At 39.9% G+C, this 17,414-nt stretch overlaps 2 protein-coding genes across 3 annotated transcripts in view; one reads left to right on the top strand and one right to left on the bottom strand.

Annotated features, from left to right (window-relative positions):
• Window positions 1-765: 765 nt before the first annotated feature.
• Window positions 766-4,893, bottom strand: LOC135493910 (A-kinase anchor protein 17A-like). Of its 2 annotated transcripts, none has more exons than XM_064781558.1 (5): window positions 4,770-4,893; window positions 3,432-4,374; window positions 3,070-3,218; window positions 2,535-2,775; window positions 766-1,644 (listed from the first exon to the last, which is right to left on the bottom strand). In XM_064781558.1, exons 2-5 carry the CDS (start codon window positions 4,209-4,211, stop codon window positions 1,354-1,356), a joined length of 1,461 nt encoding a protein of 486 aa, XP_064637628.1. In that variant the 5' UTR covers window positions 4,212-4,374; window positions 4,770-4,893; the 3' UTR covers window positions 766-1,353. The 2 variants fall into 2 exon arrangements, with proteins under 2 accessions (XP_064637628.1, XP_064637629.1); XM_064781559.1 differs by lacking the exon at window positions 766-1,644 and adding an exon at window positions 1,654-2,145.
• A 148-nt stretch (window positions 4,894-5,041) lies between these two features.
• LOC135493384 (arginine--tRNA ligase, cytoplasmic-like) overlaps window positions 5,042-17,414 on the top strand; it is a 39,536-nt gene continuing 27,163 nt past the window's right edge. The window contains exons 1-9 of the mRNA XM_064780704.1: window positions 5,042-5,120; window positions 5,728-5,871; window positions 6,114-6,302; window positions 6,494-6,762; window positions 7,002-7,185; window positions 7,400-7,529; window positions 7,696-7,800; window positions 8,018-8,196; window positions 8,588-8,697. Of these exons, the coding sequence (XP_064636774.1) occupies window positions 5,061-5,120; window positions 5,728-5,871; window positions 6,114-6,302; window positions 6,494-6,762; window positions 7,002-7,185; window positions 7,400-7,529; window positions 7,696-7,800; window positions 8,018-8,196; window positions 8,588-8,697 (1,370 nt within the window). The 5' untranslated portion in view covers window positions 5,042-5,060. The remainder of the gene's footprint in view (window positions 5,121-5,727; window positions 5,872-6,113; window positions 6,303-6,493; window positions 6,763-7,001; window positions 7,186-7,399; window positions 7,530-7,695; window positions 7,801-8,017; window positions 8,197-8,587; window positions 8,698-17,414) is intronic.

Genomic DNA, 17,414 nt, shown 5'->3' with positions numbered 1-17,414 from the left:
AGGATATTTTGAAGAAATATTTTTATCAGTAAATACAGTGTTGTTGTTAATTCGCTTGTTGTTTGTGGACTCTTGTTGATAGATGCCATAAATTTATTGTCACAATCCAGATAGTGATTGGCTGTAAATCCATAGACGAGTTCAACAATCCCTCATTTTTGGCATCATCTTTGCTGGGTTGCACTAAGAGAAACTCTCTGGTGTTTGATTATATCAGCACTTTCATACATCCCAAATTGGTCTTGCACATTTGATGACCAAGTCACAACCAGATGGCCATCACAATGAAGACAATGTTCCCAGTTTCCTCCTCCACTCAAACTGGATGTACATGTAAATGGGATATCCAGAGGTTATTGGACAAAATGGTTCGATACTTATTTCGAGGCTTAGAACGAAGAGAACATTTTACTCTTGGAGACATTATCGTGAGGCATTCCGGCCCTAAGTAATGATACGGACAGTCACAACCATACAGTTGTCTACTTAATGTTGCCTTCAAATGTTGGAGATGCGTTGGGTTTATGGTCTGGAGGTTATGGGTAATTCCTCTCTTGGAAGGTCCTTGTCTCCCTGAGCAAGACACATTACCTACATGTAGATTCCTCAGCTCCCAGTGGCTGAACACAACGAAACCAGGCATAAGTTCTCGCCTGCTGCGCTATTCTCCATTCTGATTGACCTGATCGACTTCCAGTTGTTTACAGTCTTATGATGCATCCCCACTCGATTGACAGCCCACAACAACAGACAGAGGTTTCTCTTTCAAAATTTCTTTATTAAAAACTTAAACAAAGGTTTTTACAACTTAAATATGCTGGACTTTCCTTTCCAATAATATTTCTCACATTGAGATCTCCGTCACAAAGAGTTCGAGGAGCCTGAGACGTAATAGAATTAGTTCAGACTACATCAAGCAACATGAAAGGATTGAGTGAGTAGTTCCAACAAGAGTATCAACCCGACAGTTCCATGTGTGATGACAGAAACAATCAGTTTCTTATGACGATGATGATGAACACATCAGTTCACTAAAACACAAAGTTTTTAAAAAACGCAATGTCACACCTGCGATCCCGCATAGATTACAACTTATCCTCGGCACAAATGTGACTTATGATAGACAGCTACTGATAATGCGACAATGATAGATATGAGAAAGGTCTATGCTGACTGAAAACTACATCATTTTACAACTCAACGCAATCTCGATTCATCTCCATTAGGCAGTATTCGTAAGTATGGAGACATAAATCATAATGCGTTATTTTGTTATTTTGACTTCTTCTGTTTCTTCACCTGTTCTTCCCATTCTTTCAATTCCTGCCTTTCAGTCAGCACAGTTTCTTCTTGTCATTTCTTCATAACGATTGCACTTTTTAATCGCATTTTCCCCCCAATTTTCAGTCTTAATTCCTCACGTTCCTTTTCCTCTTTTCGTTCTTCAATTGTCTTGAGATTTTTTAGAATTTTATTTCGGAGTATTTTTTCTTGTTTTTCCAGTCTCTCAGATTTTCGTTTCTCGGCGATGATTTTACGTTTTGCCTCCTCGATGATACGCAACTTTTCCTGTTCCACTTCTTTTCTACGTTGTTCTTCAAGTTCTCTTTCTTGTCTCTCAACTTCTTCTTGCTGTCTTATAATCTAGTTAAAGGGAAAAAACAGGACTTAAGAAAGTTAGACACTGGAAAGTACCTGTAACAACGAAGATTGTATCCCAATTGTCTGGACAGGCTTTAAGCCTTAGACGAGAGGTTCTATTACAGGGCAATATTGGGTCGAGGTACACCTGTAAAGTCATCAAATGAATACAGAGAGACTTGCCACATTGTTTCAAGGCCTGAAGACAGAGGATTTTATTGCAGTTCAGCCTTAGCAAAAAAAACCCCAAAAAACTAATTTTTCTTACCTCTTATAAAGCTCATAGTTTTGTTCTGATTAGCCAATCTATTATATTCATCATACAGCATTACACAGATAGCTCAATAAAACTAAAGAGGTTGCGTTGTCCCGTTCAGGGAATATTTGGTTAGTTTCTCAATTCATCTTGAACTATTTACAACTTTTCCTTAGCAAGAACCATTATTCACATCACAATATTTCAGCAGTATCAGTTAAAGATTCAGTTAATGACTCTGCCATTTCCTGAAATTTAAAATAGAATGTCATTAGATTGCCTTGGAGAATCAGAAACTATCACTATCAGGGCCCGTGAAAATGTTATTTTTTACCAATTTGAAACGAATGACACAGGGTGTGTAAAGGAACGTAAACCATTTCACATGACTGCAAATTTGAAAGCATCAACATGTAAAGCAAGGCTTGGCCTGGTCCCTGATTCTCCAAGGAGCAAAAGATGTTTTCACCACAACAGAGAGATGGCATCAGTGGCATAAAATCCCAAAAGATAGACCTTAGTGTTTTCCAACCCACACAAACAGTTTGGGGGCTACAGCGTACATGTGTCTTTTTTTATGTTGCGTCATGAAAAAGATCTACAGCGGAAGTATTAGAAACTAGCAAACAATCCTTACCCTCACTCTATTGAACAACTCCTCCAACATGCGTATACTTTCTAGCTTCCTCTGAGCCAGAAGTAACTTTCGTTCCTCCATCGCAATCTTTACAGCAATCCGACGTTCCTCTTCAAGACGGTTTTTCTCCAATCTCAACTGTCGACGTTTTTCCTCTCGTTCTTTCCGCCGTTCCATCCGTTTCCTGAGTTTTTCTTCTCTCTTTCTGTCACGCTCTCTTTCTTCTTCTTCTTTCTTTAGCCTGAGAATGAATATGGTAATTCATCGAGATGTTTCTATTTATTTGACTAAAGATGGGCAAGTTTTGGCCTTTTTCAGGGTAGGCCTCCTATTTTACACTAAATACATAATTGAAGCCAATCCAACTTAGACTTTGGGTCAAAACATCAAAGGGTGAAAAATTTTACTTTTGTTTTGAAGAAGGGCAAGACACATTTTTGGGTCACAATGGCACCTTTACATGCTTTAGAAGCAGCACAGCACGGCATCCTTCTAAATATGCCTAGACTAAGAACTTATTCTTTCCATCGCTTACCTCTCTTCTTCTCTCCGTCTCTCCTCCTCCTCCCGTTCTTTGCGAACTTTTGCTTCCCTTTGTTGTTCGAGTGCCATCAACTTCTCTCGTTCAATCCGTCGCTTTCTGATTGCCTTGTCCGTCAAATGCTTGCTTTTGTCAAAATCAGTCTGAAGAGAAAGAAAATGCAAATGTATATTTGTATCACTCACCCATATACTTGTCTGATTGGAATCAAAAACTGCCAGGCTTTGAGTAAGAAAAAATAGTTTTTGAAGTTAACACTAAACAGGCAGATTCCTGACTTTCAGTTTTTGATGCAAGTGGGATAGACATTACAGATTGTAAACCACAACTGCTGAACCGGATCTAATGGTACTAACCTTGACATTAGCAGTGAGAGCTTTTCCATCATCGCCTTTGTACATGAGTTTCATTCCACGCAACGCATCCATGGCCTTCACAAAGCTGATATATTCCATGAATTGAACATAAGCCTCAAACTGAAGATCTTGACCGTAGGAAAATGTCTGTATAGCACCAGAAACAGCAGTCTTTGTCGTCATTTCTTTGCGATATGGGTCGAGCATTGGAATATCCACACAGCGCACATCACCAAAAGTTTCAAACACTTTCTTCAGAATGTATTCACTTGGTTTGCCTTTATTGTGATCTTTTTTATTGGCAAACCATCGAGATGGTAAATCCTTCAAATAAATAGTGTCCGGTCTCTCCCCAGGTTTTAGTTCATTCATATGTTTAGCATCACGGAAATAGCTATCCCAGTTGTGTCGTGTTGGAAAATTAGTCTTTGCTTCGGCAGAACGAACCTTAAGATTGTCAGGAAAGCCACTCAATTTCATAGTCTTACCGTCGAGTTTAGCAATGCAATTTTTGAGCACACTTTTGTTTTCAATCTCTCCTTCAAATCTCAAAAACTCCAGTGTGCTCTTAATGATTTTTAAGTTGATGAACTGTTCTGGTTTAATCATGTGTTTTATTTTTTCCATGACTTCCCAGTTTGAGATCGATTTCCCTGGCTGTTTTAGCTGAGGCAACTGAACAGACACATTCAGCTTCGCTACAGGTTTCAAGTAAAGACCCTGGGGTTCAAACAGTTCCACTGCATCAGAGGTATCGTTGCAAACACTGGTACCCGCCATACTTGCTATTCCAGGCAGCTGTAGAATCCACGAAATTGAGGGCAACAAAAGTTCATGAACACTTGAACAAATGAAATTGGCTGTACCAATTTTATTCTTACATTCCAATTCATGCAAATCCACGAGAATCCATCAACGATAAAGTAAGATCCATCAGCCAATTCTGAAATATAAACAGCATTAAAATTTAAAACATATTTTTATGTGTTTGGCGAGCCTCAGGGATGTATTAACAGACATTGAGACAAGTCAAAATTCTATTCTATTTCTAGTCGCGACAACAACAAATAAATCGTTTTAATCATCATGGCCAAAGAATGATTGAAAGCTGAGCTTCAAAGGGTACTTTTCACATTTCTATTTCAAACTTTACACCCATTAAGAGAGAAGAACAATAACTGAGAACCACCATCGACAATAAATGATAGTGAACACTTGCCACACACAAAATACACTACAAAATGTACATAAAAATACACTATAGATTTTTCGAAAATGAAAAACCACAGAAAATGCTGAATTGCAGAAATATCAGGATATGATTTAAATATTTGCCACCTTCTGTGTTTCCTTGGCAATAATGCCTACACAACTGACGTATTGATTTATTCGCGCGTGCCTCGAGGTATCCCTAACACTAGTAACAGCAAATAAATGTTTTTTTCCCATTCATGGAAGCCGCCATATTGATTTTCACGGTATCCGATCGTTTTTCGCCCCCAAATCGAAATTTGGACCGAAACGACTGGGGGCGAAAAGATCAGGAAGCAAAACAACCGTAATTCGATTTCACGGGTACGCATGCGCAGTTCACAACGTGGATAATTTTGCGTGGGTAACACATGTAACATGGCAGAAAAGATGGAAAGTGAAGCGATTGTGAACTACACCGCAAGAGCCGAAAAGGCTGTAAGATCACCAACTATCTTAATGAAGCTGTATTCTTAAGTAGCTTTACAACCTTGTTTTTCGTCTGAATGACTTCATTCTGTGACAGAATCCGAATCGGAGACCGCTCCATTTGTCACAACCAACCAGTGTCACAACCACCAACCTCTCGTCTCGTCCTCTGTCCAAAACCTGAGACAAATGCACCTGCCATTTTACATTTACCAGCTAATGATATCGTATCACGAGTATTGTCACAATCATATATATTAGATGATCATAGCTGAGACAATCGGACTTGCCAAACCAAAGCAGGATGTGTCACATCCAACCAATTGGTCCTTCTCCTTGGTGGAGACAAACAGCAATGACATCTCAGCTAACCTATGACTTCACAACCAGGAGAATCTTATCTGAGATGGAGATGAAGATGCTCCCTCGGACAGAGTCACAAGTCTTGAAGTCTCAGATTGGAGACAATCGGAGAAATAATGAATCATGGCCTATGGGAGCAGTGACAATGTCACAACATGATATATCCCAGTCATTCTGCCGCAGACAACAAACAAAAATGAAAGGCTCTTCGTTCATTAGTTGTAATGTTTGTAACATTATGTTCTATATTTAGGAAGCTGAGATCCAGGCCTTGGAAGCTGAAATAAGGCAAATCCAGGATCCCTCCTGCATCAGTGAAGATGACATCACCCCCGAGTTGGCCAAGCTCCAAACTGAAAACGGAAAGTTGAAGTACAGGATAATGCATCTGAAAAGGGTATGCTGTTGTTTAAGTTAATTCAAGTACAGAATATTGCATCTGAAAAGGGTATGATGATATTGCCCTACATGTAGCTGATGCTCATCTCTCAACTCGTTCAGTGTTTCCTCCAGTTATTAATTCCAGGGGGGGATGAAGTTGGTAATTTGGTAAATAACCTTCAAAATCACTTAATTTCCATCTTTTGCTTATTAGAGGGAAACTGCAATTGTCGGTATTTTTTACATCTTATATTTCAGAGCATCACTGAAGAAGAAGCTAAGGCTGGTAGTCACATGGCCAACATTCTTGGGGTCGTTTCGAACATCTTTGAGTTCGCTATCAAGTCAGCATTTCCCAATATGCCAGATCCACCTCTAAACGTCACCGTCAGCACGAAAATTGAGTTTGGTGACTATCAGTGTAATAGCGCAATGGCTATTTCTGGTGTAAGTATCAAATCACTTCATCCTAATCAGACCTCTCTTAGACCAGGATTTCTCTGAATAATTCAAAAACAAAAGTTGTCCTTCTTTTTTAACTGGTGAGTTGTGGATTTTTGTCTCTAACTTGTCTGAAAAGATCTTCATGTGCTGGTAATTTCTGTGCTGATTAAATTTGTTTCCAATTTCTTCTCCAGCTGTTGAAAGCCAGTGGTCAGAAAGTAAACCCGAGAGAAATTGCCCAGAATATCATCAACTGCGTACCGGAGAATTCATTCTTTAGTAAGATTGAGATTGCTGGGCCAGGTTTCATCAACGTTCATCTGAATAAGGTCTTTATTGCCGAACAAGTTACGGAGCTCCTGAAAGAGGGCGTCAAGCCTCCTCTCTTGGACGGAAAGAAGCGTGTCGTTGTGGATTTTTCCTCTCCGAACATAGCAAAGGAAATGCACGTTGGTCATCTCAGGTACTGCTGTTACTGTAGTCTTGATCTGTTCTTGCCAGTACAATTGCAACGTCTGAAAATTGCATCTGGGACAACAACTATATGGAAATTGCATCTTGGTTTAGTCCTAGTGTCTTTATGTAAACAGAGATTTTGTCACTGTAATTGGTGAAATGTTCAGGAAACAAAAACTCGCATTTCGTTGTTAAATTTAATGACAAATGCATCGTCATTACTTTCCTATTCGGTTCTCCATCCAGGTCGACGATCATTGGTGAGAGCATCTCACGTCTGTGTACATTCGTTGGCCATGATGTCCTCCGTATCAATCATGTTGGAGACTGGGGCACCCAGTTTGGAATGCTGATAACGCATCTTAAAGACAAGTTTCCCAACTTTAAAACGGTGTCACCACCAATTGGTGACCTACAGGCTTTCTACAAGGTTGGTAAAACTGTATTAAACTTTCCACTCCAAAAATTGGAAATAAATTTCAAGATGGAAATAACTGAATGAGAAATTGCACCGTCACTAAAATTTTAAGCTGTATAAACGCCAAAAGTAAGATTGAGGAGGAAATGGTGAACTGAAAACATATGGTGTTATTTGAGATTTGTTTAGAAATCATGCTTTTTATGCTGTTTTATGATGCTTTCAGGAATCAAAAGTACTGTTTGATGCAGATGAAGATTTCAAGAAGCGTGCATATCAGGCTGTTGTGAAACTTCAGGCCCATGACCCCGAGTACCATCTGGCCTGGCAACTGATCTGTGATGTTTCTCGCAAGGGTGAGTATCCTGAGAAAGGACAAGTGCTCCCTCCCCTCGGCTACAATGGCCTGTGTTGTGATTTCAGCTTTACCACATATGCTGTACAGACGAAAAAGTGTGATTCACTGGATACTTTACTCGTCAATATAAATATATACTAAATCAGACTCTTTTGTGATTTCAGAATTCCAGAAGATCTATGACCGGTTGGGAGTGACCTTAGTGGAAAGGGGGGAATCTTTCTATCAGGATTTGATGGTGGACCTCATCAAGGATCTAGAGGCACAAGGTAAATAACCACTTGACAGAAAAAAACTAGAGTAAAGTTGTAAATTAATCTGTTGGATATTGCTGCCAAAAAGTCTCCAGGAACAAGCAATGTTGTAGAACCAATAGGCCTATAAACACTCAAAATATGAGTGCGAATAATGGATGTGTACTTTTTATCACCGAGTATGGGTTTACTCACATTTTTGGGTGTTCAAAGAAAATTATTTTCCTTCTAGGAAAGTTAGTAACAGAAGAAGGTCGAAAATTGATGTGGTCTGACAAATCCACAATTCCGTTAACTATGGTGAAAACTGATGGTGGGTATACATACGACACGTCAGACATGGCCGCCTTGAAGCAACGCCTAGTGGATGAGAGGGGAGATTGGTTGATATACGTTGTAGACCAAGGACAGGTATGTCATTTTCCGTTCACATTTCCTTGACAACATCATTGGCAAAGATGTCAGTTCTTTTCCTGGCTGTTAGATGTCAGCACAAGTAGATGGTATGTGTAAAAGACCACATTACTGAACGTCTTTTCCACAGCTTTCAAAGTAATCAAGTGAAAGTTACGCAATTATAGATACTTGCTTCTCAGTTACACCCAATAAGCATCATAAAACAGTGTTTGCATCCAAATTACAATTTTACAAACCAAATTAGGAGAGGGGCAACATTCCATTCCTTTGGTTTACAACTGAAAATGTTGATTGGTTTTGACCCGCTGAATCATTTTCCCAGGGTATATGGTCAAATCCTCTCTAAACCACCTTTATCCTAACGATTCTATGACATATTTTGCAGGCAATGCACTTCCAAGCAATATTTGGGGCTGCTGAGAAACTGCCCTGGTTAGATCCCAAGAAACATCGAGTAGAGCACGTCGGGTTCGGTGTGGTGCTAGGAGAAGATAGGTAGGACTTATTTACAGTTCAGACAGGGTGTTAAAAAAAGTCTTGCTAGTTTTGTAATGGAATAACTTCTTTTCAAAAAGGATTGTCGCATTGAAAACAAGGTATTGTGGAGTTTTGGAAAGACATTTCTGGGCCACCCTTTTTGTTCCGATCTGTTCTCAGAGTTGGAAAATGAATCGCATAATCAAATCAATATTTCATGAAAACCAGTCATTCGGCAGTAAACCAATGTAACAAGATCTGAAATTATTCCCAGAAGTTTCCATTTTGCTGCTGTGCAAAATTTCTGGAAAATTTCATTGGAATTTAATTAGATTGAGTCAGAATTTCCATTTGTGAATCTGAAAGTCTATATCGAGATAATTTCATCTCTGCCTTAATGGCGTACTGAAATCTTCTTTCTAACCTTGTGGCATTTCTGCTATTTTGAGTCGGCCGCCGTGACGACAGCATAACTCAATTTTTGCACCTGATGGCTCTCTAATGTGATTATCAGGCTGTCCATGACTGTGTTTGTGATATTGCCAGGAAAAAAATTGATTGGTCATCACTATTAGTATCTTGGTAATGTGTGGCCGGAAGGTTCTGGTCAATTAGGGGTATATGTTACACTGGAGTGATGTTGATAGATTTTAGGAATGCAATTAGCAATTTTATCCAGATCTAGGATTATGTGTCAAATCCACTGTTCCATTGTTTTTGCCGAACTCTAACGATATCTGGTGTTGTGCTAAAAAAACTGTTCATTCTGGGAGAATTTGCCGGTGCACAAGTTCAGCAATCATGAAGTCACCTGTCCTTTTTTGCGGCAAGTTATGTTTGTGTGATGGAATAATATCAAGACGTTATGATTGTCAAATCTCGACACGCAACGGATAAAAAGCCCCATAAAAGCTCAAAACCCATTTACACAAAAGAATGTTGACCATAAAATTGATTAACTGAAACAATGTGTTCGATCATTTGATTGGTGGATGCTGCGACTAGCGTCATCTGTGTTTAGCTGGTGAGACACGCGATTGCTCTGTGATAAATAGATTGCTGTTTATTGCTAAGTTCCAGGTATTGTTTCGGGTAACTGAGCATCGCTGCTGAAACAAATGGGAATGGACAATATGCCAGAGACCGATTGGTTTATGACGGATTTGGTCATGTGTAGAAAGATTTCAAGCATTGTAAGATGCTGTCAGTGGTTGAGCAGGTGAAGAGTTCTGACGCATATGAGTTGACAGGTTTCTTTGGTTAGGATTCATTGTCTTTGTTGTTTATTGTGAAGTTCAATTGAGTAATTCGTCAGGCATGCCAAGAAATTGAGGAAGGGTAACAGAGGACATAATATATCAATTCAGGTCGCGAATTGTAACGCTCATTCCTCACATCAGCAACACCAACTTTCTGGGAAATAACATGACGTACATTTGTAATTGTATGGGAGCATTATTTTGAAGCCAAAAAATACAACAGTCTGGGGGAGGGGGACAAATATAGCATCATGTGTTGGTTTCTTTTATTTTTTTGATAAAAACATCACCAGAAGTTCAAGAAGCTCATAGCAATCTGAATCGCCCTTGCTTTCGGTACTTCTTAGAATCCTGAAAAATGCGTCAAAGCTCTGCTCACAAGATTCCAATCGAATTCGTCTACCCTAATACCCCGACCAATCAACAGTTCCAAAGAAAAATTGTTCATGGATGAGGCGCAGGTGTTCCAGCGTGAAATTTACAACGTAGGGCAATCAGTAGGCAGCTAAATAATGTCATCAAGAGAGGTTTAATTTTCTGCAACGACTGAGGTCGGCTTTAATGACTTCATAGCAGGGATGTGTTATATTCAATGTTAACCCCATGTGTCTGTAGCAGGGCAGCTGAATAGGTCATCAAGAAGGGTTTAATATGCTCCAATAAATCCCAGTAAACAGCTTGATGGCACAATTCGAAAACTTCCTGAGCCTGGTGGCATGTTGTCAACAATATTGAATGAAGTGTCAAAATTTTGTCAAACTTTCATCTGCCAAACATCTCTGTCAGATTTCTTTCAAAATTTGACTTCTAAACAATGCCACCCTCAATTCTCTGTCTCTAGATTTAGCCATTTACAGTTTAGGGAAGCAATCCTGAGAGTCCAAACCTGGTTCAAGGACAAGATTTTCAGAAGTGTCTGGTGACATTCAGATTTCCTGCATGATTGACCAATTTATGAACAAAGAGAGCAAGATTGAGTTCGACGTTGCTCTTAAGGAAGCATGTCCCGCGGAGAGGGAACATTCTGAAATGGTAAAGGTAACAAAAGACATTGTCTCTCTCACTGCTGAAGATGAACCCATTACGGCAAACAGCTGTGTTATTGAGTTTATGACATATCACAGAGTCCCCAAGGCATTGGCGTAATTTCCATTAAGATGTGCGCGAAATCGACGTGGGCCCTCGTCAACATTTCCCAGGAACCTGAGGGATGACGTAAACATTGACCCAAATGCTTCAAGGTTCTTGAAAAAGCGTTCTGTTCTTGGATTTTTTGCACTTCTTGGGGAGCAACATGAATAGTTTATGGTCAATGGTGCTGTTGGATACTTCCATGATGATGAGATTGGCTGAAGGACTGTTCTGACACCTCTGCATAATGATACAAGGACAAACAGGTTTTTTTTCAAATTCTCTTGCTCTTCTTGCCTCCTGATGCTTTTGAAGATGTATTGCTGCTCTATCAACGTATCTAAGAAATGGGACAATGGTTTTGTACGTTTAGATAGGAATATTCTCATTCAATCATTCAAGAAAACATGGAACTATGATTCACGAACCTGAGAAGTTGCAAACAAGTTTCATTGATTTCTCCCTAAAGGTTAAAGTTTCAGTGAAGGTTTATTCCAAGGCTACCTGCAGATTATCAAAATCTGCTTGCTGTGCTACCGCTTAATCCTTTCTTACTCTCTCCTTGTCATTTCTAAGTCTAAGAAGGATCGATTTTTGATCGGGTTTCTGTCAACTTTCTTGAAAACAACTTGGATCCTGCTTTGAAGAAACGATGTCATCCTCCCTCGTGATACTGCACATTAATGTGTCAAGGTTTTCTGTTGCTATCGTATGATTGAGCAGTCAGGTGGAGATCCTAGATGAACTGGTGGTCGCCAGCTCATTTATTTCAAATCCATTTGGCAGGATTGAAAATGAGATCTCAAAATTCCAATGCAATGTTCATTGATAAAAGTCACCTGTTCGTGCCAATACTTTTCCATAGATGTGGTCTATTTTCATTCACAATTCTAAAAGATTTTATAAAGATAATTGCATCTTGTGGTCCATTAGTCTGGCTTAAGAAGGCTGATTATCGCAATCTCTGCAGCATGATCGTGCCTTGTTTTGAAAAATGTGGTATTGTGATTTTTGCTTGTCACAATGTCGATTTATGAGGTAAGAGGGAAGCATCGGGATGGTACATCACGTAGTGATGTTAAAGCTTTGGGGGTCAAGATGAACGAATCCTTACAATGCTGTGACCTGGACTCGAGGTTAAGATAGGGGCGCAGGATTGCGGCAACATCAGACAAAAACAAGGGATTATCTCCAGTGCGACGAGTGGGAACGTTAGATTCCAATCAGTACAACGTTCTCAGAATCAGATAAAAGATTGTTACAAGCGATATGCCATGATAATCAGCAATGTTGCCGCCGGGTGGAAAGATATTTGTGCTCTGTTGCACATTGCCATTAGAACTTATATGTACATTACCACTCCTGTATGTGCTTCCAGATAGGGCTGCAGAAAGAAATTTCTTGCTTGCGTCAATCCTGAGTGGGGGCATTCATGCTTGTGGGTATGACATCATATCAGGGAAAAAAAATAAGCTGGGAAGTATTTGTCATTCCAGGATGCTATTGCCAGTATTGGTATTGCGATATTGAATTGCCTAAAGTCGTCTGCTTCTGTTTGGCTTTCGTGGTGAAGTTGTTGTTGACATTATTATTGACATTCTTGTCTCAGCCACATTGCCTATTTTGCCCAGGTTTGGAGTCTTACTTGATGGAAAATATGTGACAAATATTTGTCACTTGGGTATATGATCTGGTGTCTCGATATTGGATCTCTGGAAGTCATTGGTTTCTTGGTATTGATGGCAGTGTTGTTTCATATGGTGGCTTCGTGGGTGACCTACTGGAATCAGACCTTTCGACTAGGACTGTTTTGCGACACAAATTGTCGGCATGACATTGTTACTGTTGCAAGTTTTTTAGCAATTGATCCGTTGCGTGAGCAGACAGACGTATGTAACAAAATGGTTACAGTGAACACATTCTCCAAGGAATAGTCTGAAACTCCAATTTTCCAGTACAGAATTACTTAACTCCTTGGAGAGAGTACATATTGCTGGAAGAGTACACAGTATTGGATAATCCTGTTTTTACATCACTCTCTCATTGATATGGCTCTGCCCTCGGTGGCGTATCACATCAGCTTGATATTCTATGCCATGGTGTCATATTTTGCTATTTTGGTAGTTTCTCTCTGCTTGAATCTTTAACCCTTAGAGTAGACTGTGGCTGCCTCACAGGCATGAGGTAGTTGATGTGCCACCAGCTTTAACATGACCTAAGGCCTATCAGACTGATCCTGATGTACCTCCCTGGCCACATTCATCACTGAGAGGCCGACCTGAGATGACCTCGTTGCAAGGACACTTTCATGCCCATCTGTTCTTTGATCAATGAGACACCTTTCAATAAAGGAGAATATTCCGCATGTTTGAAAGAAATGCTTATCTGGTAAAACCTGCTAGCCCATATTACTGTCTGGAACTGACTTAAGCATTCACCAATCAATAAGAAAGTGGCAAGAAGCACCTGTTTTATGCAGCTCTAACAGCATGCGTCATCCTGGAGACTAAACGACAATGTTTTGTGATGAGAAATCTTTAGTTATCTGGTATTCAGGAAGGAAACCATTACGTTTACGTCTTGATCAGGCGATACTTTACGTTCCGTCGATTCCAAGGGCTGCCTCCAGGGGCTACTGATTATTTTATGTTTTATAGAAATGCCAAGGGTGATTGCACAGCTTGGCACCTTGCATCCTCTTTATTTCATAACGATCCTGCTTCATTAAGGTAATGATTAATGTGCTATTCCTTCTTACTGAAAACCTTACTGAGGACTGCAGTTCACATAATGTGTCACTGTTCACTTTTCATGTGAAGAATGAACCAGTCATTTCCAAAGATCGAGCTATATTCTACAAGTACCAACATGAACTTGGCCTGAAGCTGTGGTATTAGGTGAAGGAAAAGATGAAGAAGAGCAGATGCAACTTTTAATTGACTCAAAGAATTCATTAGACGCAGTGCTCTCTTGACTAAAGTGGTGAGCCCTTGGGAGTGATTCGTGTATTATTCATGAGTAGGACGATAATAAGATTATGGGCAATGAAGGGCAGCACACGGCCCTGGGGAAAGATTCCATTGTTCAGGAAGCAGAAGTTATGATATGCTCATGAGAAGAAGTGTAAGGAATCTCGCATGGATGTTATTGACAATGGTGACGTCATGAGATCGAATCCCAAGGGCGCTGGAAATGAAGTTGAGAGAGTGTTGGTGATGTGAATGTGATACCCCGGCAATGTATGGATCTTATTCATGAGGAAGGCACCATACCTGTTCCTTGAGGGCAAAGTAAGAGACCTTGTTGACAATATTACTCTCTTGCGCCTAATTAAGGGTGGTTATTTGGGATACAACATCCAGCGATTGTGGTAAACAAGTAATGTGTTTGTTGAGGTTCAACGAGGCACAAAATTCACCGCTTCAAAAGCACAGTGCTCAAGACATGCGCTTGACTAGATAAATTCATGGTCGCTCAAGGTGAAAACCTTTTATTCCTATTTCATATTATCCTATTTCACTAATAACTCAGTGCTTCCAGTTCGTACCAAAGTGAGCCAACAAAGAACCGTCTGCTTCAAGATTCTTTTACTTCAAACTGTCGCATTAGTCTTATCAGAAAAAAAGCTCTGACGAATGTCTACCAAGAAACTACCTTCGAGGGATTTGTGCGGTTGAGTGATGAAATAAGCAAGTTTCAAACGCAGCTAATAAAAGCATGTATTAGTGAACAGCCATAATGGAAAAGGAATTGTTTTTCTGAACTGCATGATTACAGTATTGAATTATTCTATATGTCCAAGGGCATAACATAACTCGAGATGAGTTTTTGTTCATATGCTGAACGGAGCACTATGGAACAGAAGTTCATGTTCGGCACTTGTCAGGGTCTTGACAGAAGAGATGGGGTAGGTTTAGGACAGAAAAGCCTAGACCACTGAAGATAGAGGTCATCAGGTGAAAAATCAGTTGTCAACACTTAGCAGTACAGACATTAGGAATGAGTTGGTGGAATAGAGTGAACACTGAAGAACAACAACAACAACAATTCAGTTATAAAATTGCATCAACTTAGTACGGTAGGCAAAATAAGAGAAAGGAAAAGTCGAGGTAGTAAATTTCGTGTAATAGTTAACTTTTTCTTTGTCGCCTTCCGTTGAATTTGATGGAAAGAGCGATAGCTCCTAACGATGATGAAGACAAACCAGCTAGATGGAAAATGATAACTAGCCTGAATTGACGTCATTGCCTTACTCTGAAACATTTCCCTTGGATAGTGAAAGCTGCTTGGCTTCTCTTTTGTAGCGCTATTACATCTATTATGCCAGCGAGACACAGGTGCAATGTGGGTAACAAAAGAGCGTTAGATGTTCCCGTAATGACATCCTTTGCGCCGAGCAGATGGTTCTCGTATTGATTTTGAGTTATGTTGTGTTTAAATGAGAGTATAGCTATGTAGCCCACTACCTTCATTACCATGTCAAGGGCACTTTAAGACATACCTTTCAAGTGTCTCCTATAACATTCAATGACTTTTGAGTTGTATTATGCTGAAGTGAGAGTGTAGCTTTGTCATGGAGCCAACTTCTTTATTAAAGGAGTGGGCATCTTTTTACTTCAGTAGGTTTGTTCTTCTCCGGTTTCATTAGCAAACTAGAGTGTCTGACATTTTCCAATTTTGTTTCTACTCTTAGTACAAAAAAGTATTTAGCTCCAACCACCCAATGGAGCTTTCGGTTCAGTTTCTCAAGTGAAAACCCGTTTATACGCCAATGTTGGTTAAATAATTTAGATTCCAAGGCGGTCGGCTGAACATACTGTAATTGGAGTTATAAAAACTGAATGAAATACGTCTATTGCAGATTAGCGTGGGCGTGTGTCCAGTGATTGCGCCCCCTGAAAATCCATCTCGAAAGCCCGATGCTGTTGATAAGACAAACTGGTTGCCCCTGAACCGTGATCATTCTGTAGGTCAAGCATACTAAATCCTTCTGACCCTGCCACACCAGCCTTCTATAAGACCTGAGATCAAACTCGTTTTGTTCACCATGGTCGTCGCCAACCTCTATCTCAAAAACAAAAGACGCTAACGACATTGTCGGACGCGATCAGTGAGAGTGTGTTGCTTGAATGGAGTTGGCTTTGATGTCCCTGATGTAATTTGGATGTCGATGAGCAGGTTTGGGGGTGGGGGGCAAAGATTCTATTAGCATGATCGGCCTCCTTTGCTTCTGGCAATGAGGCCGAGTTGGGAAAGAGAAAACAACTGGGCAAAACAATTCCTCAACATTTGAACCTCTCTTCACAAGGACACGATTGGAACATTAAAAAAATTGGCTTGATTACAGAGGTCAGGGTGAATAGAAATTAGCGCTTGGGACAAACATCAGTGTCCTTATTACAAAGGCCATTCTTGGGCTATAGTACTAAATCTCCGTGTAATTGGTTATCAAAAACAAGTTGTTGTCTTCAAACATAGATTAAAGATGTCCTTGACTGTATGAAAAAACAGGCAATATACTTCAGCACTGATCGATTGTGAACCGACCGTATCAGCTCTTGGTGGTGTCGTCATCATCATCACAAGATGGTTGCCATTGTATCAGTCGGCTCCTGAGTCGTTTGAGATGGCTGATGAACACTCTTTAAGTAATGACGCTCTCATCTAAGGCTTCAATTCATGGTGGGAAACAAAGGTGTCTATATCCTATATTACCATAATTCCAATGAAGTTAACCATTTGGTCGTTGTGAGACTCGGTTGTCTGTCTCATATTGAGCTTTCAAATCATCATGAAAAGATGAAGCAGGTTTTTAATATGGTTGGGAGTTTGGACTTTATTCGCATTGTCCTTGGCTTCTCCTTGGAATTCCTCCAGAAATTCATGAACTTTTGCCTACCCGTGCGTGGTATTCATGGTATGCATCAGATTTGAAAGCAAATTTGTCAAAATCGCACGGGAGCTCTTCAAATTGTTCCATGTCGATTTGAGATATTGGAAAGATGTTAAGGAGACACGGATCGATGCCAGACAGCCTGAAAGCTGCCAGTATTTTTGAGGCAGGATATCTTTATTTGAACTGGGGTATTCAGAGAAAGGTAAATGGTAAAATGTAAAATCAAATCGGTGACCATGAGGCTGGCGATATAACCATTATGTTGCGACGGTAGTCAAAAAGCTGTAGAATTTCGATGAAATTTGCAACATTTATCACTGTATAAAAACAACCAAGAAAAACTGATTCCCAATTTCCTGTCATTTTCGAGTTGCCGTGGTTACTGGATTCTGATATCAAAACATATTTCCACTGTGAGTTCAATAGTATCGTGTTCATTGCATCCCTGC

This window comes from Lineus longissimus, chromosome 9 (assembly GCF_910592395.1).
Source record: "Lineus longissimus chromosome 9, tnLinLong1.2, whole genome shotgun sequence".
NCBI classification, from domain to species: domain Eukaryota; kingdom Metazoa; phylum Nemertea; class Pilidiophora; order Heteronemertea; family Lineidae; genus Lineus; species Lineus longissimus.
The sequence above is the reverse complement of the archived record's forward strand: the minus strand, read 5'-3'. Positions and strand labels throughout refer to the sequence as shown.